The following is a 25,463-nucleotide window of genomic DNA, read 5'->3' on the forward strand; positions in this document are numbered from 1 at the left end:
GCTCCGCATCTCGGACGCCATTGGCCAGGGACCACGGAAGCTCCGCCCACGGGCTTTTGTGCGCATACTCTTCCGCCGCAGGCCAGTGGAGGTGGGGAAGGTTAGCTGCTGTCATGGAGGACGCAGCGACGCCCGGGCGGAGTGAGGGAGTCCCTGAAAACCAAGTTCGTTCGGCGACAGATCGGGGAGGTATGCGGGGCGGGAGTCAGAAGGGGCAGAGAGGCCCTCACGGGGCAGCTGGTCTGCCGGGCTCCGCGGGAGGCCGAGGGCGGGCGCTCACGGCCTGTGTTCCCGGGTGTGTGTCGCAGGAGCCCTGGTGGAGCTCACCCCGAACCCCGGCGGCCTGGCCCTGGTGAGCCCCTACCACACCCACCGGGCCGGGGACCCTTTAGACCTCGTGGCGCTCGCAGAGCAAGTACAGAAGGTGAGGAGGCGCGGCCGGGATCGGCAGTAACCATGTTCCTTCACTGTTGGTCCTGCGTCGTACGACTCGGACCCCACCGCCACTTAGTGTGGGGTAGCCATGTGCCTGTCTCCGTCTTACACACAGGAAAACCGGATTGTCACTGCGGGTCTGGTCTCGAACTCTGAGACCAAAGGCTCGTTCAGCTGCAGCTTGCGTGCCCGTCATCTCCCCTCGCGGGAAGGTTTGCGCAGCACTGTCAGGATTCATTATTTCATTGGGCCTTAGGACCACCTGTGAGGTAGGCAGTACGAAGTTGTTCTTCTCATTTGACACCTGGGAAGTTCCCTGGGGAGTTTCAAGAACACGAATGCAGGTTCTGCAGCGATGCATAGTGCGCTTAAAACCGTTTCCCCGTAAGATCTTTTATCTGTGACCTGAGAGCTTTTAGAACTGGACATCTAAAAGGACAATGGCTCTAAGTCCGTCCTCTGTCCTACAAGCCCAGTGCGTAAACTGATTGCTAAAGAGTAAAATCAGGAGGGAATGTGAAGTCAGGGAAAAAGCACTGGAATTTAGACACATGAGTTTGAATCCCACTTTTGATATTAACTTGCGCTATGACTTGAGGCAAATTACTTTTCTATGGACCTCAGCTTCCTTATAAGATGCAGAGTTTAGACTGGGAGAGCTCCGAGGTCCAAAGCTCTGAAAAACCAAATTCCATCTACCCTCTTACCGAGACTTGCAGCTGTAGAACCTCCTTCAGTTTGTACTGGGCCGGCCCTGCTGCTTTAAAGCTTATGGTAGTGCCCTGGCCGGTGGCTCAGCTGGTTGGAGAGTGGTTGTGGGTTTGACCTCCGGTCCAGGGGCAGATGGGAGACAAATATCTGTCACATCGATGCCTCTCTCTCTCTCTCTCTCTCTCTCTCTCTCTCTCTCTCTCTCTCTTCCTCTTCCTCTTCCTCTTCCTCTCTCTTCTCACTCTTCCCTCCCCACATCCTCAGGTCCTAGCTGGTTTTGCTCAGTGAATAGAGCGCCAGCCTGCGGACTGAAGAGTCTCGGGTTTGATTCCGGTCAAGGGCACATACATGCCCGAGTTGTGGGCTCGATCCTCAGTAGGGGGCATGCAGGAGGCAGCTGGTCAGTGATTCTCTCTCATGGATGTTTCTTTCTTTCTTTTTATCATCATTGATGTTTTTATCTCTCTCTTACCCTCTCTTCCTCTCTGAAATCAGTAAAAATACATTAAAGCAACAACATATCCTCAGGTGAGGATTAAACAAATAAAAACCAGTGACTGGTGTGGCTCAGGGGTAGAGCACCAGCCCACTCACCAAAGGGTCCGGGCTCCATTCCCCAGTAGGTGGGGGCACGTGTGGGAGGCAGCAACCAATTAATGTGTCTCTCTCACATCGATGTTTCTCTCTCTTCCTTCTCTTTCTTTCCCCCTCTAAAAGTCAATGGGAAAAATATCCTCAGGTGAGGATTAATAAATAACAACAATCCTATATAATAAAAGGCTAATATGCAAATTGACTGAACAGGGGAATGACCAGTTGCTATGACATGCAGTGACCACCACGGGGCAGACGCTCAATGCAGGACTGCCCCCTGGTGGTCAGTGCACTCCCACAGGGGGAGCGCCACTCAGCCAGAAGCTGGGCTCACAGCTGATAAGTGCAGCTGTGGTGGCAGGAGCCTCTGCTGCTTCCCTGGCAGCGCTAAGGATATCCCGATTGTCAGAAATCCCCCCCCCCCCCCCCCGGACTGCAAGAGGGTACAGGCCGAGCTGAGGCCCTTCCCTTCCCCAAATTTCGTGCACCGGGCCTCTAGTAAAGCTTATAATATCCATTTGGCCTTGATTATGTTCAAAGGTCTTTGTATATAATAATGTGCTCAAATTCCCTCACCATAAACATCTCTGTACTTCAGGGTTTTTAATTTTTTTAAAAAAATTAAGAAATATTCAGATGTTTAGGAAAGCCCCTTTGGTTCAAACCTTGTGCCTTCTCTTTTCTAGACAGGTAGGGAGCAAAGTATAACTTTTATGGATTAGAAGAATGTCATGTGTCTGTTTAATCAGATCACTCTTAGTGGGAGGGAGGCTTCCAGGGCCAAATTTTAGGCAAACATTTTCATGGGTTACTGAGTAACCATCATGTTTATTACAATGTCCTGAAACAGAGAAAGAAGGAATCTAGTTTTTGTTCTTCAGCCTATAGTTTAGTGAGATATAGAGGATGCATTATTGTGCTGCCTCCATTTCCCCCACATTATCATTGTTTGAGAAGCTGAAACAAAAACACTAGAGACAAACAAATTGAATCAAGAATATTTACTGCCTGTGTACTGAAATGTACTTTCCAGCAGGACTGACCTCTGACGTGCCGTTTAAGTATTAATATGTGTTTAGAAAGCTCTGAAATTTGTAATCAGACTGATCTGTGTTCAAATCTTCAACTGCTATTAGCTGTGAAATCTTGGACAGGTTGTTTCACCTTTCTGAGTCTGATTCCTAAAATGAGAAAGTGAAGTTGTCATATCCAACTTCATAAGACGTTACGAGAATTAAATCATAATATATGTAAAGGGCCTTAGAATGATTGGGGCCAGAGTTTGTGCTTAGTAATTATGGGTACTCTCATTTCTGTTTTAATTAGGCCCTTATGTTTACAAGGAACAGATTTGCTGCCACCACCTTAAGAAAAATGAACTACTTTAGTTCTAGAAACCAGCTACTCTGTCATTGGCCATAAGGTACCTCATTGTCCTTGGAACAAAATGAAAATTCTTTTGTCATGGGCCATGATCTGGTCCCTGCCCTCTTTTTCACCCTCCCCATTCCCACCCCCACTAACTACTCTTCAGCTGCACTGGCTTCAGAAATGCCTAGAAGCTTAGCCAGTTTTTTGCATGCCTGGCTCTTTCATTCAGATCCAAGACAATGTCACATCCTGAGTGAGGCCTTTTGTCTGTAGAAGGCTATATCCTACCCCATCTAAATTATTAATGAGTGCCTCTATACATGCGTTCCAATTCCTGCAGTCCTCACCACTCCCTGTTATTAAACCAGTTATTTCATTTGTTTTCTTTGATCTGCTTCTATCACATGACTATGGCTGTTTCCTTCATAATAGTGCATCATTATTCTAAGTATGTGTAATATTACCTTTAATTTTCTTCCTGCTGTCTGTATTACTCACTACAGGGCTGTGCTGTATAATATGGTAGCTACTAGCTATATAATGGCTGTTGAGGACTTGGAATTTATGGTTAGTGCAACTGAGAAACTAAATTTTAAATTTTATGTAATATTACTTAATTTAAAAACCTGATAGTTATTGGAAACTTTTACCTGTAAGTATATTTGGAACAATTTGAGTATGTGAATTAACTCAGCTGTAAACTTTATGAAGTCCAAATATAGATCAAGTATTTCCAATGAAAATTTAGCATCCAAATTGATAGGTGCTGTGAGTATAAAATATAAACTTAATATAAAATAAAAAATATCTTACTAACAATTTTTATTTTATTATTTTTAAAATATATTTTTATTTCAGAGAGGAAGGGAGCGGGAGAGAGAGAGAGAAACATCAATGATGAGAGAGAATCATTGATCAGCTGCCTCCTGCATGCCCCACACTGGGGATGGAGCCCGCAACCTGGGCATGTGCCCTGACAGGGAATCAGACCGTGACTTCCTGGTCCATAGGTAGACAATGCTCAACCACTGAGCCATGCCAGCCAGGCTTATTAACAATTTTTAAAAAAATATATATTTTATTGATTCCTTAACAGAGAGGAAGGGAGAGGGATAGAGAGTTAGAAATATCGATGAGAGAGAAACATCGATCAGCGGCCTCCTGCACACTCCCCATTGGGGATGTGCCTGCAACCAAGGCACATGCCCTTGACCGGAATTGAACCTGGGACCCTTCAGTCTGCACGCCAATGCCCTATCCACTGAGCCAAACCGGTTAGGGCTTATTAACAATTTTTTTTTTAACAATTTTTAAAATATTAATTAATAATGTTGAAATGAATATTGGGGGATAGGGGAGGCTAGGGGACTGTCTAGGGCGGGGGGATAAAATGGACACATATGTAATACCCTTTGTAATACTTTAAGCAATAAATTAAAAAAAAAAAAAAGAAAAGAAGAAAAAAAAAGAAATGATAAGCTTTTGATATATTGGTTAAATAAAATGTTATTAGAATTAAGTTTAGTTACTTTTAACACAGCTACAAGACTATTTAAAATGACATATGCAACTTGTTTTATATTCTAAAGGACAATTGCATTAGATTTGAAAGCTAGGAGAGATGGTATAATCTTGACGAAGGTAGGGACCTCTCTCTCATGTTTGTCAATGCATCCAGTGCTTAGCATGGTGTTTGACACACAGTAGTTACTAAATATATATTTGTGGAACAGATAAATGATTGACTCAACTTATTCAATTGTTTCTGTTCACTCATAACACTGGCTTATACCTGACTCTTACCTTAAGCTCTCTCAACTAACTAGCAAATTCTATTATTATTCTTTAGTTCAAATTCAAGTTTAGCCTCCTAATTTCTTTTTCTTAATTTAATTGTATGCCACTGGAAATTAATCAGCTTTTCTTGAACATAAGCTGGAAGCTTTTGACAGATTTCTGATGCCTGAGTGATAATCCTTCCCAATACATTAATTAGTCACACCATCTCTCCTAACTTTCAAATTTATTTATTTGAAGCAATTTCCCTTGCTTTCACACATTTTCTAGCACATGACAGGCAGTCTTATGTGTACATTATAACTTTGTTTCAGGTCTATACCATAAACATTTTAAATAACAATTATGAATGTAAATATAAGTTCAATTGAGGTATTGATCAGATGAATAGATACTCTGTATATAGCTAGATTCTTATATAACAGGTGATAAGAGCCATATCATACATGTCTGGATTTTCATTGAAAACCCAGCCCTGATTTTAGATATGTTTAAACATGAGAAAATAAATGGAGACCTAAGGAATAAGCAGGGTTAGTGGGGTAGAGGGATGTATTAGATGGAATCAAATATACATAATCAGTATATTTGGTAGCAAGAGAGATCAGGGTATGTTGGTGGACCAGAGAAGTTCAGTGTGATTAGAACAGAGTGAAAAGGGTAGAAAGCTCTGGGAAGTAGAAAAGAGCCCTTAATTCTGTGGTGTGGGTCACGTCAGGGTTGGCTTCTCATTAGCAGTGCTGTTTGAACTGGGCTTTGAGGTGAATGAGAATTCATGGGGAAATGGTGAGGTTGGGAAAAATATTTTAGGCATAAGTGAAGATGTTGATGCAACTCTTCATAATTGAGATCTAAATAAGAGCATCATAAGTCTGACCCTTTTTCGACCCACAGTTCAGTATCTCTCACCTTTAGGCTGATGAATTCGTCCGGGCAAATGCCACCAACAAGCTAACAGTGATAGCTGAGCAAATCCAGCATTTGCAAGAACAAGCCAGGAAGGTAAGTCATGGCTTTTCGGCAGGACTTCATTTCCCTCATTTAGTTCATAGGATTGACTGAACTTGCTTATGATCATGTAGCTTGTCTTCAGTACCTTCTAAAAATATAGAGGTATTGAGCAAAATAAAGTAAGTCCAAGAGGTTAAGTATAATCTAAGTTTTTTCACTAGGAGAAAGTTCAGTGAGATAAAGCATTTTGATGGGAAAATACGTTTTCAGTTATAAAAGCAATGTACCTACTGCAGAGAAGTAGGAAAGAAATACAAAAATCACTCAAAGTCACTAATGCTTAACATTTTGAAATGTATTTCTTCTAAAGGAATTTTTACAGCACAGTAAAATTATAGTCTAATTTTTATCTCTGCAGACTCATTTGATCCCAGCAGTGACTTTTTGTTATGGGGGAGGAAGCAAGATCATAAATATTAATTGGGATTTTAATTGGGATAATCACTGAATATGAGTGCCTGTTACCTCCGATATCTAATTTGTTACCTCTCTGTGGTACTTAGGTATTAGAAGATGCTCGCAGAGATGCTGACTTGCACCACATAGCTTGTAATATAGTGAAAAAACCTGGCAACATTTACTACCTTTATCAACGGGAGAGTGGTCAGCAGTATTTTTCTATTATTTCTCCAAAGGTACGAACATTTATTTTTGTACAAAAAGTCTACTCCTAGTCTTTGAGAAATTCTTGGCATGTGTGTGAAAATGTAGGCATAGGGGTTGGTAAATGATTTCCCAGAAAATGGGAGGTGGTGTGAGCCCCGATATGATTCTGAAAAACACATGTGCTTAAATTATTTCACAGCCATTATGTCTGCAAAGGGAGGAATCCGTAATGTGTAATGTTAGACTTTCCAGGATGATTCTGACTGGTCTGAAGTGAAAAGCCTAAAAAGAAATTTGTGGCATAATTAGGAAATGTCTTTACATCTTATCCTAATCAGAACTGACTCCTCTGCCTTCTCTAGGAATGGGGAACGAGTTGTCCACATGACTTCATTGGTGCCTACAAGCTACAGCATGACTTGTCCTGGACTCCCTATGAGGACATGGAGAAGCAAGATGCTAAAATCAGCATAGTGGACAAATTGCTAAACCAGCCAATGGCCCTGCCTCCAACGCCTGACCCCAACTTCCAGGGACTGACTCACTGAAAATGGACTCTGACACACAGCTCTCACGGCAAGGACCTGTCACCTCCTTGTTGCCCCCATTCTCTGCCTTGATGGGGGTGGCGGGAGAATTGAGCATGTGTAAGTGAATCATGAGCTGCTTGGAAGGAGACCCTGTGTGATTGTAATGCTGTCATTATTAGTTTTAGTTGGGATGGTAATGAGCCACCTCAGTCTTTTTTGGGATCCTCTCTGGGTCACAGATACCCACCCAGTCAGTTTCAGCATACTGGCTAGTGTACTTTCCTTCTCCTTTGTCTCCCTCTCTTCTCCTAAGTCAGAGCATTAGAGAAAGAAGAGTTTTTCTCCCCGTAAAAAGGTTGGCAAGGATTTCCATAGGGGACTGGTTTTAATTTTTTTGGTAACTAGTGTTTAAGATTGGGTTTAGGCTACTTTAACAGTTGGTACAGTCAAGCTTCAAATTCATCAGGGAGCTCGGCCAGTGTGGCTCAGTGGTTGAGTGTCCCCTATGAACCAGGAGGTTATGGTTCGATTCTCAGTCAAGACATATGCCTAGGCTTGATCCCCAATGTGGGGCATGCAGGAGGCAGCGGGTTGATGATTCTCTCTCATCATTGATGTTTCTATTTGTTCCTCTCCCTTCTTTTCTGAAATCAATAAAAATATATTTAAAATAATAATAATAATAAATTCATCAGGGAACAAGAATGTTGTGTAATGGAGGATGATAAACAACTTGGCTTGGCTGCACTTAGTGTGTGTGATTCTGGTATGTTTGCGCTATTGGTGAGGTTTGACTTGCCCTCTCTGCTCATTCTGCCTTGCTAGAGTGAGTGGAGAATCTGAGAAAGCACAATGGCCAGATTTTGGGAGGGTCAGCCTCTCAACTCACAGAGTCTGCCCTTAGGTCCTTGCTACATGGGGCTCCCCAACAGGGCAACTTTCTTCTATCCCCTCGCCAGTCCATTCTGCAAAGATCAGCTTGATCTTACCTGAGGTCACACAACTCATAAGCAGTGGAGCGCCCCTCCCCTTCACAAGATCGGCTTATTAAGGAGTCGGAGCTTGGGAGGACGGAGCTCCTGAGTGCCTAGAGCAATTGGGCCTTTGTAGTCTTAAGCAGCATTTGATTCAGTTGTGCACTCGCTGCTTGAAAGGTTTTTTTCCTTCATTTTGATATGGAATTACAATATCTGCTTTTCTCCTACTTCACCAATTCCACCTTTTCAGCTCCTGGCACATTTTTAACTGCTCTGGGCCAAGCCCTTGGCCCTGTTGACTTTCTCTCTAATCCATCCATCCCATTGACTTTAAATACCACCATATGCTGCTGACTGACATGCAGGTCCAGCCCTGATCTCTCCCTCAAGTTTCACACAGACTGTTTATGCAAGAGCCTTATTTGACATCAGTACAAACTTAACCATGTTCAAAGTGGAAGTCTTGCGTTCTCTCCAAAAACCTGTTTCATCACCAGTTTTCTCTGCATATTTCCATCAGCATCTGTCTCACACTGTTGTCAAGGCCAAAAACCTAAGTCATCCTTGATTTCATTTGTTCTTCCCACACCAATCAGCAAGTCTTCTTAGCTCTGTCTTTAAAATACATCCCAATCTGACTGCTTCAGACCACCTTCACCACTACCCTCTTCGTCCACAACACCAACATTTCTGGCCTACACTAATGTAGTATCCTTGGCTCCCCACCTTTATTCTCACCCTTCATCCTGTCTCCACAGAGACTATCAGCATCATCATTGAAAATTACAAAGCAGGTCACAACACCTCTATATAAGAATAACCCAACAATTTCTCATTATACTTAGAATAAAATCTAAACTTTTTGCCAAGGTGTTATGTGATTTGCCACTGTCAGTATTCACCATGTTCCTGCTGACATTCCGTCCTAACACACCAAGCTTGTTCCTGCTTCAGACCCTTTACATTTGCTGTTCCATTTGCCTGGAATATCCCCCAAGATCTTTGCATGGTTTGCATCTTCTCATCATTTAGGTCCTGCTCAAATACCATTTCACAGATGACCCTATCAGAAATACCAGCTCTCATGTCGAAATCGCTCTGACTGCTTTGTTTTCCATAGCCCTTATCACGACCAGACCTTATTGGTTGCCTTTCCCAATAGGACAGAAATGGCGTCTGCCTTATTGACTGCTATATCCCTAGCACCTAAAATAGTGCCTGGCACATAATAAATACTCTAATAATGGATGGATGAATAGGTGGACATCTGGAGCTCTGCCTTTATTTATATCCTGCAAAGGATCTCAGTCAATGTAGCTAGAAGAAATACAATATGAGCCACATGTGTAGTGTTTTTTTTTTTCTTTTCTTTTTTTTAAAATATATTTTATTGATTTTTTACAGAGAGGAAGGGAGAGGGATAGAGAGCTAGAAACATCGATCAGAGAGAAACATCAATCAGCTGCCTCCTGCACACTCCCCATTGGGGACGTGGCCGCAACCAAGGTACATGCCCCAGACCGGAATCGAACCTGGGACCTTTGAGTCCGCAGGCCGACGCTCTATTCACTGAGCCAAACCGATCAGGGCCACATGTGTGGTTTTAAAATTTTTGGTAGCTACATTAAAAAAACAGAAACAGGTGAAATTAACTTTAATAATACATTGTACTAACCCAGTATGTGCAGAATATTAACATTTCAATAGGTAATACTAAAAAATATTAGTTTTGTTTTTAAACAATATTTAAACTCTGGTGTGTATTTAGCATGTCTCTATTTGAACTTAGTCATATTTTAAGTGCTGAAGAGCCAGATATGGCTAGTGGCTACCATATTATCACAAGGGTAGATTGTCTAACCTTACTATTCTTGTTCTTCACTTCCTGTGAGATCCAGAATGGGAAGAAACTAGAAACTTCTGGAAGATGAAGAAAAGGGGCTTTCTTAGCTACTCCTGCTTTTCTCCCTCTTCTAAAGGAAGCCTTGGGGAAGTTTCAGCTAACAAATGCATGATCATGTAATAATAATAATAATAGAGCTTTTACTCTGTGCTAAGTTATATAATCCCATTTTACAGACTAGAATATAGGTTCGTGAAACAAAGTAACTTGTTCAAATTTACACAACTGGTCAGTGTTAGTGCTGGAATATAACTTGGTTAAAAGTTAAAGCCAGTATTATAACCATTATGCTACAGTTTTTAATTTACCCCCTTAATGGACCACATGGCATGGACAAATTAAGAGAAACACAAGTGACAGAAGTCAATCTGGCCCTTGGCTTGAACTTGCAGCACACCTTGGATGAACTTGCCTCCATTCTGGTTCTTTAGTTTCTCAGACACCTTAGATCTGACTTTCATGTCAGACTGTGTTCAGGTCTCAGCTTCACGAATTATTAAAGGTATAACCTTCAATAAAATCAACGAATCCACTATTTCCTCTTCTGGAGAACGGGAATGCTAATACCTTGGGCATTTGAGAAAATCTAATAAATGATGACACTGTCTGTAAAACATTGACCAGTGCCCTGTGGCTATAGCCACTCAGGACACACTAGATCCTGTGCTGTGACTTCCCCTCCAGGTCGCTAGGAGAGGCAGTGCTACTTGAGCTCCTAACTCCGCCCCTGCTCTTTGCATATCCCTCTAACTTAGTGGCAGGGTAGGTGGGAGAATGTGGGGCAGGTGTTAGAACTGGTGCCTGGGATCCTACCCAATATTAACAAAATTCTTCCTGTAGCACCCTCTTCATCCAAGTGGCCAAATCTAGTCACTTTGCAGTGGTTCTCAACCTTCCTAATGCCGCGATGCTTTAATACAGTTCCTCATGTTGTGGTGACTCCCAACCATAAAATTATTTTCGTTGCTACTTCATAACTGTAATTTTGCTACTGTTAAGAATCGTAATGTAAGTATCTGATATGCAGGATGTATTTTCATTGTTGGCGACCCACAGGTTGAGAACCGCTGCTTTAGAGACTCTTACCTTCTCCCTCATTCCTCTCCCACTCTTGGGATTCCATCTCACCTTGGCTCCTAGTCTGGCTGCTTCCCATTCCCTTTAGTTGCTGACCAACAATGCAGTATTGCTCCAGCCCGCACGCGTCTCTCATGCAGTATTACAGAGCCTTCCTCCACTGGCTGCCAGAATGATCTTTCTAAACCAACCTGACCGCCTCACTTTCCTACTTAAAATGTAACTGCCCTAAGCTGGTTTGGCCCAGTGGAGCGTCAGCCTGTGGACCCTTGGGCTCGATCCCCAGTAGGGGGCGTGCAGGAGGCAGCCAATCAATGATTCTCATCATTGATATCTCTCTCCGTCTCCCTTCCTCTCTGGAATCAATAAAGATTATATATATTTAAAAACGTACTACTTTCAGGACTGGGTGTAAATTACTCAGCTTGTCTATCCAACAAATATGAGGGGTGGGGATGGGGGTGGAGACTTGCCTTATGCCTAAACGTTCTTAGGGGCACAAAGATACACCAGTGCACCGCACAGTGCAAGCCTTGCCCACACGGACCTTACATCCTAGGACCCCAGCTTCCATCCCTTTGGCTTACCTTCCCAACTCTCTTCCAGTCCGCCTCCCATTCACCATGCATTCTGTTCTCTTCACCTGCCAAGCCTTCCCACACCCGCCATGACCGAAAATAGTCCCCTCCGGTCAGATCTCTCCAAGCCGCACCACGCTCACTACAAGACCTAGGGCTCCCCAGCAAATTGAGGTCCCTCTTTGGCCAGCTAAAGCCCGGCTGCCCCTCCCCTGTCTCTCAGGGATTGTGAGCTAAGAGCCAGGGCTAAGAGCCTTGGGACCAGTGCCGCTGCCCCTTGCTTGGCTGGTCCGCCTCCGCTGCACAGGAAGCAGGGAAGGACTGCGGCCCCACCCCATTTAGGAATGTCCTGTTCCCAGGTGAGCGTAAGCGGCAGCGCGTGTCCCTCGAGTGCTGTGAGCGACCAGGTCCCTGGGGGATGGAGTGGTTCCGAAGTGCGGGCACCCAGGCCCGGCTCCATCTCTAGCGCCTTTTCCCATGGGCAGGTCCTTGCAAGTGGAGCCTGGACTGAATTCCGGAACAGCCAGGAAGGGAACGGCCAGGAGGGGAACAGCCGGGAGGGGAGCTCCGGTGTCTCCAATTCGGAGGGACCACCTCAAGAGAGGCCGGCTTTCTGTTGTTGAGGGATGCTGGCCCCGAGGGGTGGGGTGGGGTGGGAGCGTGGAGGAGGAGGGAGGGTGTCTCTAAATAGAGTGACTATGCCCTGTGTCCTGTGTCCCACACCTGCTGGACCCTCCACTTGGAGCTGCTCACTTCAGTGCTGCTCCTGGGGTTTCCTGGGGGAGGAACCGGCTTGGCCATTCCTTTCTTTTCCTGGGAAACCTCAGGCAGTTCTGCTTGCTCACTCTCCTCACCAGTCTCATGGCTAGTTTTCTTTTCTGCAGTTTCTTCCCTTCAGACCACCCTCCATTTTCAACCCCTATCTGACCAAAACACCTCCTTACTAAACACCATTGCCTAGCCACAGGCTGCAATTCAAGGTCACACCTGGGCATCCCTGCTGACTTGCCTCCAGTCAAGTGAAACCTCCCCCCAGACTTAGTCTCTCTCTCCCTTTGCACCTGCAGCAACTGGATATCCCCTGTCCAACCGAACACTTGCCATGCTGCCTTCATTGTCCCTACACATGTCTGCCTCCCCTACCAGACTCCGAGCTTCCTGAGGGTGCAGCCTGGGTCTTGTTCTCTCCACCTCCAGATGACACAGGCCTTCACAGAGCAGGCATCAGCAAATATATTTTTTTAATTGAGTAAATGGAAGATCATGAGCGTTGGGTAGATGTCACGTGTGATGAAGCAGCGGAATTGTTGAGAGTTCATTTGAGAAGGCTTCTTGGAGGACAAACTGACCAGGCTTTGGTGCAGTGAGAGATCTCAGGAAGCACCAGAGTGACGTACTCTGTTAATGTATCACTCATTGAACAGCTTCTATTGCCAGGCCTCGGGGTGGGCACAGGGAACCTTGGTCCGCACTCACTTGCTTCTCCTGTAGTAGAGGAGGAAGACAAGATAGGCAATGCCAATACAGAGTGCCCAGTGTGACCTGGTGTGCACAAGGACATGTGGCAGTACAGAGGAGGAGCACCTAACAGGTTTGGGGTGGTATGGGGTGCCAGGCTTCCTAAAGAGGACCACCACCCAACCCAAGACCAGACGAAGGGCCAGAGAAGGGATTAACAGGCAATAGAGGTAGGAGGCTAAGAGTTGAGCATGGCCTCATTATGAAAATCTTGTATACCAAATGAAGGAGTTGGAATACTATGCCATCCTGAGGGCATTGGGGAGCCACTGATGGCTTCCAAGAAGCTAGGGAGCAATGCCTCATTTATGACCCCCTCCTCTGAGGAACCTTCTCTAAGCCCCTGACCTGTTGCTCCCCTCTTCTGTGCTGCCTCAGCATCCTGGTCACTTCAGTGCAGGGTTGAATCTTCTGCTAGACTGAGTTCCTTGAGAAATGAGACCAGGACTTAGACTTTGTGTCCCAAGCACCAGGCACCAATCTTGCTCATGATTAAATGTTTGCTGAGTGAATAGATGGTTTCTTTTTTCCCTCTGGATTTCTATAGCCCTCACTCTCAGGTCCACATTCTTTTACACCTGGGACATGTTCATTATGCTAAAAATAGCATTGAATTGGGAAAGAGGAGACCTGATTCAATCCTGGTTCCACCATTTACTGGGATAAGCTGCTTAACTATCCTGAAACTTCCATTTCCCCATCTGCCAGATGGGTACCACCAGGAACAGAGTAAGTCTCCACATGCATGCAGGAGTTATTTTCCTGGATAGCCTAGGAGTTCCATGGAGACAAGGACCAAGGGTTTCCCCCAGCACCTAGCTCAGTCTGAGTTTACGGCGAGTGTGCTTGGTCCTGATGGTTGGTAGACAGCAGAATACAGAGGAACCTTATAGAAGTCTTAAGTCTTAGTCTGTCACTTCCAAAGGGTGTCAGTGACCTTGAGCAAAGTTCTTCCCCTCTGTGTCTTCTTTGCCTTACCTGGCAAGTAGGGATAGTGATCCTTACCTGGTAGACCTCACGGGGCCAATGAAAACCACAGAGGTGAAAGTGTTTTGTGAATGAAAGAAATAACATAGTAGATAACCGCGCATCAATTTTAAAAAATAGTGAACTAGTAAAGATGAGGTGTGTCTAATAATTGGCACCTGCTCACTGCCAGTGAAAGGCGGAGATGCTGGAATGCTGCTCTTCCAGGCAACAGTGGACTAGGCTGTGATAGAAGTGTTTGGGTTTGCTGGGGTCAGCCTTGAGGCCCAGGAGAGACCGGAATGGAGGGGTTCCGGGGGAGGGAGTGTGCAGCCAGTCCTTTGCCCCCTCCCCTCTTCTCCTATAATTCTGGCTCACATAGTTTCCAGTCTTAGGTTTTCAGTGGCCCTGGCATGAGAAGGTCTGAGGAGTCCCAGTGGCTTTGGTGATGTGGTCACTGACACCCTTGGTGAAAGGGTGGCCTGTGGAACAGTGAACCCACAGTGCTGCCCTGATAAACTCCCAGTCCCAAACTGCAAGTCCAGTCCTTCCCAGCCTCTGACATCTTGGTGTCAGGGTTTATGTGAAAGGACCATGATTGTCTTAGCTCTTGCCCAGACCAGAGGGCCTGGGATGTACAGAGATGTTGAGTGGAGGCAGTCTCAGCTTCCTCACCTCTAAAATGAGTAAGGATTTGCCTGGCCAACGTGGCTCAGTGGTTGAGCCTCGACCCATGAACCAGGGGGTCACAGTTCAATTCCCAGTCAGAGTATATACCTGGGTTGCAGGCTCCATCCCCAGTGTGGGGGGTGGGGTGGGAGGCAGTACAGGAGGCAGTTGATCAATGACTCTCTCTCATCATTCATGTTTCTATCTCTCTTTCCCTCTCCCTTCCTCCCCGAAATCAATAAAAAATATATTGAAAAAAATGAGTGAGGATTAAATGGGGAGAACGATAGCACGGTCTCCTGAAATCGTCAGCATCAGAAGAGAGCACACAGTGAAAGCGCCTTGTGAAATAGTCTACGCTATACACATTCATTTTGTTTGTTTCTCACCTCTTCCTTCCCCTGTTGGAGCTGGGCCTGCTGCTCTGGTTGGGGCCTGTCAGATCCAGAACCTTGAGGCACCTCAGTTGCAGTCCTGTCCTGAGGGCGTGAGCGTGGCCTGCAGGACAGAGGAGGCTGCATCTGCAGTGGGTCCCTGTTGTGCTTCCTTCCCCTCAGGTAGCCTCTCTCCCCTGGGCCACTCCTGGGGTGTGCGTGTTACCCCTTTCCAGTGCTTTTTATTCCTGTGGGGCTCATCAAAGTATTGAAAATAGCTTTGTAATTAAAAAAAAAGTCTCATCTATGACAAAGAGCTCAGAAGGGGGGAAGGGCCCATACTTTTGTACCCTGGATCATGGGGTGCCATGAGGGTCAGCATATGGCTAGAGGGAGGTTTGTACTGTGGGGTAAGGGATGTAGTCAGAGAGGCATGGGAACTATGGTTGTGCTGGTTCACTTGCTTCGCTCTTGTGCTTTCCCAAGACACTCAGCTTCAACTCCTTCGTCTTTACTTCCTGTGTCTCCTCCATCTATTTACTGTCTGCCTCGTTCCCAGCCAGTGGAACAGTGTTTGGAGGGTGAAGTTCTGGGAGAAAATCTAGGGGAACAGGAGCTACCTGGTTCTTAGGAGCCTCTTTTGGGACTCTGACCTTGGGAATCCATTGCTCCTCTTCTCTGGGCCACAGGTTAGTACACCAGTTTCTTCCTGACCAAAGACCAGAGTCACCTCCAGATGAATGAAATTTCCTGGAAAGATGTTGCCAATGTCTTGTCGCTGGCCAACTTGATCATGGGGCTCTTCTCCATCTTCTGCAGCCTCAGCAAGTAGGTCTGGGGCCCAGCAAGGTCTCAGCCATGGGCATGAAGACAGAAGTGGGAAATCTAGAGAGCCGGGCACTGAGACATGGAGATCAAATGGGGGCAGAAGAAAGTGTGGCAGGTTGGGAGTCAAGGGGCCAAGAGTCTAGCTTCAGTTCTATCATCAACCTAGTATGTGACCTTGGCTAGGTCACATCTCTGAGCCTCAGTTTCTCCATCTTTAAAACAAGGAGCTCACACTATGATCACTATAGTTCCTTCCAGATATGGCAGTCTAGAATGGTTTTTTGAGAAAATCAGGAGGCTCTGCTTTGGTAGCCTTTACCAAGCATGTCAAACTCCTGGCTGGCAGGGCACATGCCTTGGCCGGCCGCCAGCTGCTGGCCGCGCGTTTGACATACTTGCTACACAATTATTGGGTAGGTACACTACCATTCAAATTTTTAAATTCTTAAATAAGAACACATGATCTGGTGGAATATTTAAAATTAACACTGCTCTGGAAAATCTGAGACATGTATATGGGTCTCAAAAAGTTGTAAGCAAATGGTATTTCTATAAATTGAGTCATATTTCAATGCGTTGGCAAATTGGCTCTTTATAGATAAATCCTTTATAATGCAAATAACATCCTCCTAATCTATTTGAATCTCTATAATCATCAGGGGATGGCTTTTCTGGATTTGTGTCTCATGATATTTAAGTTCCCTACCAGTTTGAAAATTTTATGATTCTCTAAGTCTGGGTTTAGGGAGTCTCATAAAGTGAGGCATACCTGCAGCAGAAAATCTTTATTTTCTTAATTTAGCCTAATCTTCTGGGAGTGTGTTTTTTATGTTATTATCATGGGCCCAGTTCCTTTAAGCACATAGGTATAGGTCTAAACAAAGGAAACGATGAGGTTGTTTGGGGACAGCTGAGGTCTGGGGTCAGGCTTTCTGTTTCCTTCTACTGGGCCACCCAAGCATTGCAGTCAGAGTGCAGACTTGGGCATGGCCTCCTAGGGCAGGCTTGCCAGAGATTGTGGTGGTTGCTTTCAGAGGGGTCCAGGAGCATGTGCTGGACAGAAGCATAGAATCCTCAAATATTGGATCTGAAAGAGCTCTTGGGAGTCATTTACAACATCAAAATACATTAGATAAAAACTGATACAATTGCAAGGAGAAATTGATGGCTCTACTATCGTAGTTGGATATTTCTACACCCTTCTGTCAGTAATTGACAGAGCTAGCAGACAGAAAATCAGTAAAGGTATAGTTGAACTGATAGCACTATCAATCAACTGGGTCCAATTGATATTTATAGACTACTTCATCCAACAACAGCAGAATACATATTCTTCTCAAGCTCACCATGATAGACCACATTCCGGGCTATGAGACACACCTTAACAAATTTAAAAGAATAGAAACTATAAAATACGCTCTCAGACCACATGGAATTAAACTAGAAGTCAATAACAGATAACTAGAAAATCTCAAAATACGTAAAGGTTAAACACAGTTTTAAATAATATATGAATAAAAGAAGCTCAAGAGAAATTAAAAAATATTTTTAACTAAAAGAAAATGAAAGTATCACTTACCAAAGTTTGTGAGATGCAGTAAAAGCAGTACTTAGACAGAAATTCATAGCATTACATTCATATACTAAAAGAGAAATCTGCTCTGCAACAGACTACATCAAGAGAATTAGAAGACAGGCCTGGCTAGGTGGCTCAGTTGGCTGTAACATCATCCTGTACACCGAAATATTGCAGGTTTGATTCCTAGACAAGGCACATAGCTAGGTTGTGGGTTCGATCCCTGTTGGGGCACAGGAGGCAACCAATTGGTGTTTCTCTCGCATATTGATTTTTTACTCTCTCTCACTTCCTCTCTCTAAAATCAATAAAAACATATCCTCAGGTGAGGATTAAAAAAAAGAAGAAGCAAAGAGAATTAGAAGACAAGCCACACTCTGGGAGAAAATATTTGCAAAAGATAAATTGGATAAGGGATTATAAAACTTAACAATAGGAAAATACCCAATTAAAAAGATGCTTAACATCATATGTCATCAGGAAAATATAAAGTAAAACAAGTGAAATACCGCTACATACCTATTACAATAGCCAGAGTCCAGAATACTGACAATAGCAAATGCTGGTGAGGATGTGGAACAATAGGAATTCTCATTCGTTGCTGGTGAGAATGTAAAATAGTGCAGCCACTTTGGAAGATAGTTGGGCAGTTCCTTACACACTAACATACTCTTACTATATGACCTAGTAATCACACTCCTTGGTATTTATTCAAATGAATTGAAAACTATGTCCAAAAATCTATACTTGGATGTTTATGGTCTTTTATTCATAATTGCCAAAACATGGAAGCAACCAAGATGTCCTTCACTTGGTGAATGGATAAAAAAAATCTGTGGTACATCCAGACAATGGAATATTATTTAGTGCAAAAAGGAAATGAATTATCAAGCCATGAGAATACATGGAGGAAACTTAAATGCATGTTATTAAATGAAAGTAGCTAATCTGAAAGGCTACATAGTCGGGGAAAAAAATATGGAGAGAATAAAAAGATCAGTGGTTGCCAGAAAGGATAGGGGGCTTGGGGAGGACATGAATCAGTAGAGCACAGGATTTTTAGGAGAGTGAAACTACTTTATGATATTATAAAGATGGGTATATGTCATTATACCTTTGCCCAAATCCATGGAATGTACACCACCAAGAATGAATCCTAAGGTAAACTATGGACTTTGGCTGATTATGATGCGTCAATGTAGGTTCATCCTTGGTTATGTACCAAGAAACAGAATATACCATTCTGGTGAGTGATGTTGATAATGGGGAGACTATGCATATGTGAGAGGTGGAGAAATATGGGAAAAATCTGCACTTTCCTTTTAATTTTTTTTATAAACCTAACATTCTCTAAAAATAGTTTTAGAAAAATTGAAAAGAAGGAAGATCTAAAATCACTAACTTGAGCTTCCACTGTAGGAAACTAGAAAAAGATGCACAAATTAAATCTTAAAGTAAGAGAAAGAAGTAAAAAATAAAAATTAGAGCAGAACTCAATGAAATTGAAAACAAGTAATTAATAGGGAAAATCAATGAAACAAAAAACTGGTTCTTTGAAAAGATCAATAAAATTGATAAGCCTCTAGCGAGGCTAACCAAGAAAAAAAGAGAAGGCACAAATTACCAATATCAGAAATGAGAGAGGAGCCATCACTACTGATCTCATGAACATTAAAAGTATAATACAAGAATATTATGCTGTAGCCGGTTTGGCTCAGTGGATAGAGAGTCGGCCTGCGGACTGAGGGGGTCCCAGGTTCGATTCCGGTCAAGGGCATGTACCTTGGTTGCGGGCACATCCCCAGTGGGGGGTGTGCAGGAGGCGGCTGATCAATGTTTCTCTCTCATCGATGTTTCTGACTCTCTATCCCTCTCCCTTCCTCTCTGTAAAAAATCAATAAAATATATATATATTAAAAAAAAAAAGAATATTATGAACTCTGTACCCACAAATTTGATAGCCTAGATGAAATGGACCAATTCCTTAAAAGATCTAAACTATCAAAACTCACAGTAGGAGAAATAGATAATACGAATAGGCCTACTATTATATGTGTTAAAGAAATCATTTGGTACAAACCCCTCATTTTACAGATGGAGGAACAAAAAGGCCTAGAGAAAGAGGGGAGTGATTTATCTGAGAATTCACAGTAATATACGTACTTGCAGAGGCTGGGCTAGAACCTAAGACCCTTGGGCCATTGAATATACCTGAAACTTAGAGTTGGAAGGGACCTTGGTGATTACCTAGGACAGTGGTCGGCAAACTCATTAGTCAGCAGAGCCAAATATCAACAGGACAACGATTGAAATTTCTTTCGAGAGCCAAATTTTTTTAACTTAAACTATATAGGTAGGTACATTGTAATTAATTAGGGTACTCCTAAGGCTTATGAAGAGCCACACTCAAGGGGCCAAAGAGCCGCATGTGGCTCGCGAGCCGCAGTTTGCTGACCACGAACCTAGGAGGTTTGGGCACCACTTCAAGATTGTGGGTTGAGAGAATAGAAGGAATGTAAGTGCGTGTGAGTGTGTGTGCATGCACATGTGCATGGCATATAAAGCTGTGTATATCAGAAAGGATGTGAATGTGGGAAACTTGCAGGGGTGTGTATGTGTGCAAATGTAGGAAGTGTATTAGTGTACTGGAGGTGTGTGAAATGGTTGTCCAGTGGAGTCTATGAAAGCTGTCCTGTTTGGGCCCACACCAGGAAATCCAGCTGTGCTTCCTGGATGCTTCTGATCGGCTTCCTAATGGACATGGCAGTCAGGACAATCACCAGACATTTCAATATCTGCTCCAAATCAGGTGAGTCCAGGCCTCAGACCCCTAAACCCTGACCCCAGGAGCTCCCATGTCAGGTCAGCTCCTTCATCGTATAACACTCACAGGCCTTTATCAGTCACCAGTCCTGTTTATATCCCTTGAGTATAGTAGAAGCAACCCTAGAGTTGGAGCTGGAGCCCCTCAGCCTAGATCTAGCTCCTTTGCTGGCTCGCTGACTGATCTCTGGTTATCCTTAGCCTGGCTTTCAGTTGTCTTGTCTCCCCTGAATTCCTGTTCAGAACCAATCCAAGAACTGGGAGTGGGAATGGTGGTTGTGATGGTGGGAGAGAGGGGAAATGAAAAATTACTCCAAGCAGAGCAGTTGATCAAAAAAATATTTTTGTGTCAGATTTTGCTTGAAAAAATTGTTCCATATTTTCTTAATTTGTATCCAGTTGTAGTCCAATCCTTGCATGTTAAAGGGTGGAACTAAGACCTGGGTCAGGAAAGACTTGTCTAAGGCCACATGGTCATTCTAAGGTGGAGCCAGAATAAGACCAGTCTTTGATCTATAGACGCCCAGGGGAATAGATGGTACCTTCTGGGACCTCAGACCGTGCTTGTCACCATCCCAGCACCCAAAGGGGACTAATGTACACGATGTATAAGTGTAAGTTCTAACCTTGGCATTCTGGAGCAGGAGCTGAGCTGAATGACTTCGCTGTCTTCACCACCTTTGGCCTGGCCTCAGCCCTGCTCCTAGGCGTGGATGGGCCTCTGAATGGGTTCCTGGCCATCATCTATGTGTTAGCTGCTTCTTTCCGCCTGTGTTTTTATTCAGCTAGTGAGTGAAACCCAGCCTTATGTCTGAGCTTGGGAACCATGGAGGGGGAGGAACTGTTGAGTGCAGTAACTGACTCTCCTTTTCATAAAGTCCCTCTTCCTTCTGTTGTGCCCCAGACCCATTGGAGGCTGGAGGCTGCACTGGAAGAGCCCTAGTCTGAGGAGGTCGGGGGCGGGGGTGGGGGGGGCGTAAGGTGCGGGGGAGGTTAGGGCCCTCATTCTTGGGCCAGCTATGACTTTTTCTCACTACGTAACCTTTGGATGAAGCACATGGAATTAGACTCTTCTAGACCCAGAGGTTGTACTCCAGTTTCCTAAAAACAGATAGAGATACGGAGCTCTGGCAAAGGCAATTGCCTAAGATTCCAACGCAAGGGAGTGCAGATGCAGCCTAGATCTAGGGCCCTTCTACACAGGCTTCCTAGGGCCAAGGCACACCCCTGGTCCTAGCCGTCTGCTTTACTAGTGCCTTGGGGATCCAATGCAAAGCCCATACACCATCTCCATGAATAGCTAAATGCTTTACAGCCTGCTACTGTCCTGAGATTAAGGGGGTTTGGAGTGAGGGGTAGGGAAAACCCAAAGGGACAGGGGCTTGCTTCATGCAGATACCTTGAGATCAACAGGAAACAGCTAATTCCCATCTTTTCTTTCCCCAGGCGGCCTTTCCTTCACATACAAGGGTCTACCCTGCCCCTATGCTTCCTGTGTTCTGGCCTCCACCTCCCTTCTGACCAAAGGCAACACGTTCATTCTCTCCTGCATGGCCTCACTTATGATTCTATTCATGATGGACCAGAGCTACTACCCACATGATGAAATCCTGGAATCTGAGAATTGGAAAAAAATAGTTTATCTTGGAGGTGAGTGGGGATGAGAGAGGAGAGGGTGGGAAATACATGTAAGAAAGCTTCATAAAAACTGAGTGTTGTATTTCTTTCTCCTTCCAGGTGTCATCATACTGTTTTTTTCTCCATTCTCAATAATTGCTTTTTATTGCCTGATGTGGTCTCTCTCCTACATCTTCTTTCCAGATGTTCTGTGGGGCAAGACAGAGTGTCTTAGGCAAGAAGCGCATCTAAGAAACTAAACAGCTCTTCCCACTCCTTCTGGCTTCTGTGTGGTTTGTGCCAGCCTGTTGGGCCTTATCCTCACTAAATCTTTCCTTGTTCCTGTGTTGTGCTTGTGGTAGATACATGGTGTCTCAAACCAGAACAGCCTATAGTAGGGCCAGCAGCCTTCCCTTCTTCCCCTTTATTCAGGGATCTGAACCCCTTCAGGACAACAGTTGTTCATGTCGGATGGAACAGAATTTTTTCCAAGCTCATTTTGGGCCAGGTTTGCATTCCAGCTCTATAACCAGTTGTGTGACCTTTTGCACCAAGATTAATCCCTTGGAAAGGAAACTCATCAGAATTGGTATTGATCCAGTAATGGGGTGGGACTCAGTTCACTAAGGTATTTCTTATTTTTTTTTTGGTTTTGTTTTGTTAATCCTCACCTGAGGATATTTTTCCATTGATTTTTAGAGAGAGTGGAAGGGAGGGAGAGAGGCAAAGAGAAAGAAAGGCCTGGTACAAGCCTTTGACCAGAACTGAACCTAGGACCCTTCAGTCTGTAGGCCAACACTCTATCCAGTGAGCCAAACTGGCTAGGGCTCTGTGTTTCTTTCTTTCTCTCTCTCTTTTTTTATATGTTTTTACTGATTTCCTAGAGTGGAAGGGAGAGGGAGAGATAGAAACATCAACGAGAGAAACATTGATTGGCTGTCTCTTGACGCCCCTTACTGAGAATCAAGTCCACAACCTGGGCATGTGCCCTGACTGGGAATTGAACCATGACCTCCTGGTTCATGGGACGGTGCTCAACCAATTGAGCCACACCAGCCACGTAGCATTTCTTTAAAAAATTTTTTTTTCACTTACAGTTGACATTCAATATTATATTAGTTTCAGGGGTACAACCCAGTGATTAGACATTTACATAGCGTACAAAGTCTAGTCTACTAGATAAGTCTAGTCTATTACCTACCTGGCAGCATACATAGTTGTTACAACATTATTGACTCTGTTCCCTACGCTCTACTTTATATCCCATGACTATTTTGTCACTACCAATTTGCACCTCTTAATCCCTTCACCTTTTTTACCCAGCCCACACCTCCCTGCCATCTGGCAACCATCTCTATATCTATGAGTTTGTTTCTGTTTTGTTTGTTCTTTTATTTATTTTTTACATTGTATTGATTTTTTACAGAGAGGAAGGGAGAGAGCCAGAGAGCCAGAAACATCGATGAGAGAGAAACATCGATCAGCTGCCTCTCACACATCTCCCACTGGGGATATGCCCACAACCAAGGCACACGCCCTTGACCAGAATTGAACCCGGGACCCCCAGTCCGCAGGCCAATGCTCTATCCACTGAGCCAAACCGGCTTCAGCTATTTTTATTTTTTTTTTTAGATTCCACATATAAGTGAAATCATATGGTGTTTGTCTTTCTATGTCTGACTTATTCTAAACATACCATCCAGGTCTATCCATGTTGTTGAAAATGGTAAGATTTCATTATTGATAACTGAGTAATATTCCATTGCATATATGTACCACCTCTTCTTTATCCAATCATCTATCAATGGACACTTAGGTTGCTTCCATATCTTGGCTATCTACACTAATAATAGAGGAATATGCAAATTGTACGAGATGCCGTCATAGTAACGACTAATCAGCAGGCTGCCTGTGCAGCAGGCGCGGGTGGGCGGGGACTTGCAGTGTCAGGGGCAGGCCGTGGTGAGGGCCTCCATGCGCCTGCCCCAGGGGAGGGCCTGATCAGCAGCCACTGTGGCTGCTGTGAGGGCCAGGGAGAGAGAGGCAGGGCCTGATCAGCAGCCCCCGTGGCTGCTGCGCCACGGGTCCAAGTCAGGGCTCATGCAGGAGGCAACTAATCAATGTGTCCCTCTCACATTGATGTTTCTCTTTGTCTTTCCCTCTCTCTTCCATGCTCTCTAAAAATCAATGGGAAATATCCTCAGGGAGGATAAAAAAGAAAGAAATGTCATATCCTATGAAAGAGACATCTTGAAAATGCCTAAAGAAAGTTGTCATTTTTTTGTGGTGAAGGGACTGGAGTCTGTGTTGATGAAAACACCTTGGTGGCTGCAATGGCTGAGGGCTGGAAGCTGCAGTGGCCAGCAGTGGCAGTGGCAGCAGCAGCGGGGTGATGGGGGTGGCACCTTCCCCTGATCAGCCTGGTGGCCTCCCGCAGAGGGAGGCCAGACTGCAGCTTAGGCCCGCTCCCCCCTAAGCTGTCAGTAGGACATCCCCTGAGGGCTCTCGGACTGTGAGAGGGGGCAGGCTGGGCTGAGGGACGCCCCCCAGTCCACAAATTTTTGTGCACCGGGCCTCTAGTTATAAATAATGCTGCAATGAATTTACATACTCTGGCTCCATAAAGCAGAGCTAGTCATAGGACAATCAGGTTGCCCAATTTGAAATTCTGTAATTATTTCAACAAAGCTTCTGCCTTTTGCTTCATTTAGAGATGAGGCATATTGTAAGCTTTAAGGATCATTTGGATTCTAGGCCCTCATTATATGTTTTTTTCCTAAGGTCTAAAGTACTAAACTCTAGATATTCAAAATGCCATTCATATTCTAAAATCCAAAGTGAATAGAAATAAACATTATCTATGGAACCCTAAAGTTACACCTCAAAAAAGAGCATAGGTCTGCTAAAAGCAGCAAACCCCAGCACTCTCTTGACTTTTACCTCCAGATGGTATACAAAGGATTGCTGGCTGTCCACCTTTTCCTCAGCTGGGCACCAGAGCACTTTTACCTCAGGACTAACTTCTTGAAGTTTGCAGAACAATGTATATGGCAAATATGCTTTCAAATTGAATTGAGGATTTAAAAATAAAAATCCAGAGAAGTCCACATTGCTCTGATTTGGCTCTACAGGAACACAGTCCCTCTCCCTCCCCACTGCTCTCTATTCATCTATCATACATGTTTTTTCAGAATTAGATGACTATGTCTGTGTCTCACTATATTGTAACTTCCTTCATAAACATGCTTTTGGATTTCTGTTGTCTGCCAATACCTGGCACTCAAAAAGGTTTACTTTGGAGATGAATTGATTTAGTTGCACATTCTAGAGAGCTATATACAATGTTAGTATAATGTAGTACGAATCTTACAAACATCCATGAGCTCCGACATCCCAGCCTGAATATCCCCATCCTAAATCCGTTTCTAGACCTGGTGAAGTCACTGCCAAATGAAAAAGCAAGGCCTGCCCTCTCCTCCTGCTGGTGCAGGCCTGCTGCTAG

At 44.3% G+C, this 25,463-nt stretch overlaps 2 protein-coding genes and 1 long non-coding RNA gene across 6 annotated transcripts; 2 read left to right on the forward strand and 1 right to left on the reverse strand.

The window, feature by feature from the left end:
- The first annotated feature begins 90 nt into the window (after nucleotides 1–90).
- On the forward strand, nucleotides 91–7,722 carry LOC308517348 (uncharacterized protein C1orf50). Its single transcript, XM_081088485.1, has 5 exons — nucleotides 91–189; nucleotides 309–424; nucleotides 5,824–5,910; nucleotides 6,423–6,554; nucleotides 6,888–7,722. The coding sequence occupies exons 1-5, from the start codon at nucleotides 114–116 to the stop codon at nucleotides 7,071–7,073; spliced, it is 597 nt and encodes a 198-aa protein (XP_080944611.1). The 5' UTR covers nucleotides 91–113; the 3' UTR covers nucleotides 7,074–7,722.
- On the forward strand, nucleotides 6,960–24,027 carry TMEM269 (transmembrane protein 269; the record flags this gene model as incomplete). Of its 4 annotated transcripts, none has more annotated exons than XM_081088482.1 (6): nucleotides 6,960–7,172; nucleotides 15,807–15,945; nucleotides 20,233–20,330; nucleotides 20,989–21,132; nucleotides 21,791–21,994; nucleotides 22,082–24,027. In XM_081088482.1, 5 exons carry the CDS (start codon nucleotides 15,854–15,856, stop codon nucleotides 22,219–22,221), a joined length of 678 nt encoding a protein of 225 aa, XP_080944608.1. In that variant the 3' UTR covers nucleotides 22,222–24,027. The 4 variants fall into 4 exon arrangements, with proteins under 4 accessions (XP_080944608.1, XP_080944610.1, XP_080944609.1 ...); XM_081088484.1 differs by having other exon boundaries at nucleotides 6,972–7,101; XM_081088483.1 differs by lacking the exon at nucleotides 6,960–7,172 and adding an exon at nucleotides 14,698–15,300.
- On the reverse strand, nucleotides 12,811–17,275 carry LOC308517350. Its single transcript, XR_013995826.1, has 3 exons — nucleotides 15,771–17,275; nucleotides 15,133–15,241; nucleotides 12,811–13,075 (listed from the first exon to the last, which is right to left on the reverse strand). It is a non-coding gene; the product is annotated as an uncharacterized lncRNA (long non-coding RNA).
- Nucleotides 24,028–25,463: the final 1,436 nt, after the last annotated feature.

Source organism: Myotis nattereri (assembly GCF_964212035.1).
Source record: "Myotis nattereri genome assembly, chromosome: 3".
NCBI classification, from domain to species: Eukaryota; Metazoa; Chordata; class Mammalia; order Chiroptera; family Vespertilionidae; genus Myotis; species Myotis nattereri.

Coding starts and splice junctions, on each gene's coding strand:
- LOC308517348 (XM_081088485.1), top strand. CDS start 114: ATGGAGGACGCAGCGACGCCCGGGCGGAGTGAGGGAGTCCCTGAAAAC. Junction 5,911..6,422: donor TGCAAGAACAAGCCAGGAAG/GTAAGTCATGGC, acceptor TGTGGTACTTAG/GTATTAGAAGATGCTCGCAG. Junction 6,555..6,887: donor TTTCTATTATTTCTCCAAAG/GTACGAACATTT, acceptor TGCCTTCTCTAG/GAATGGGGAACGAGTTGTCC.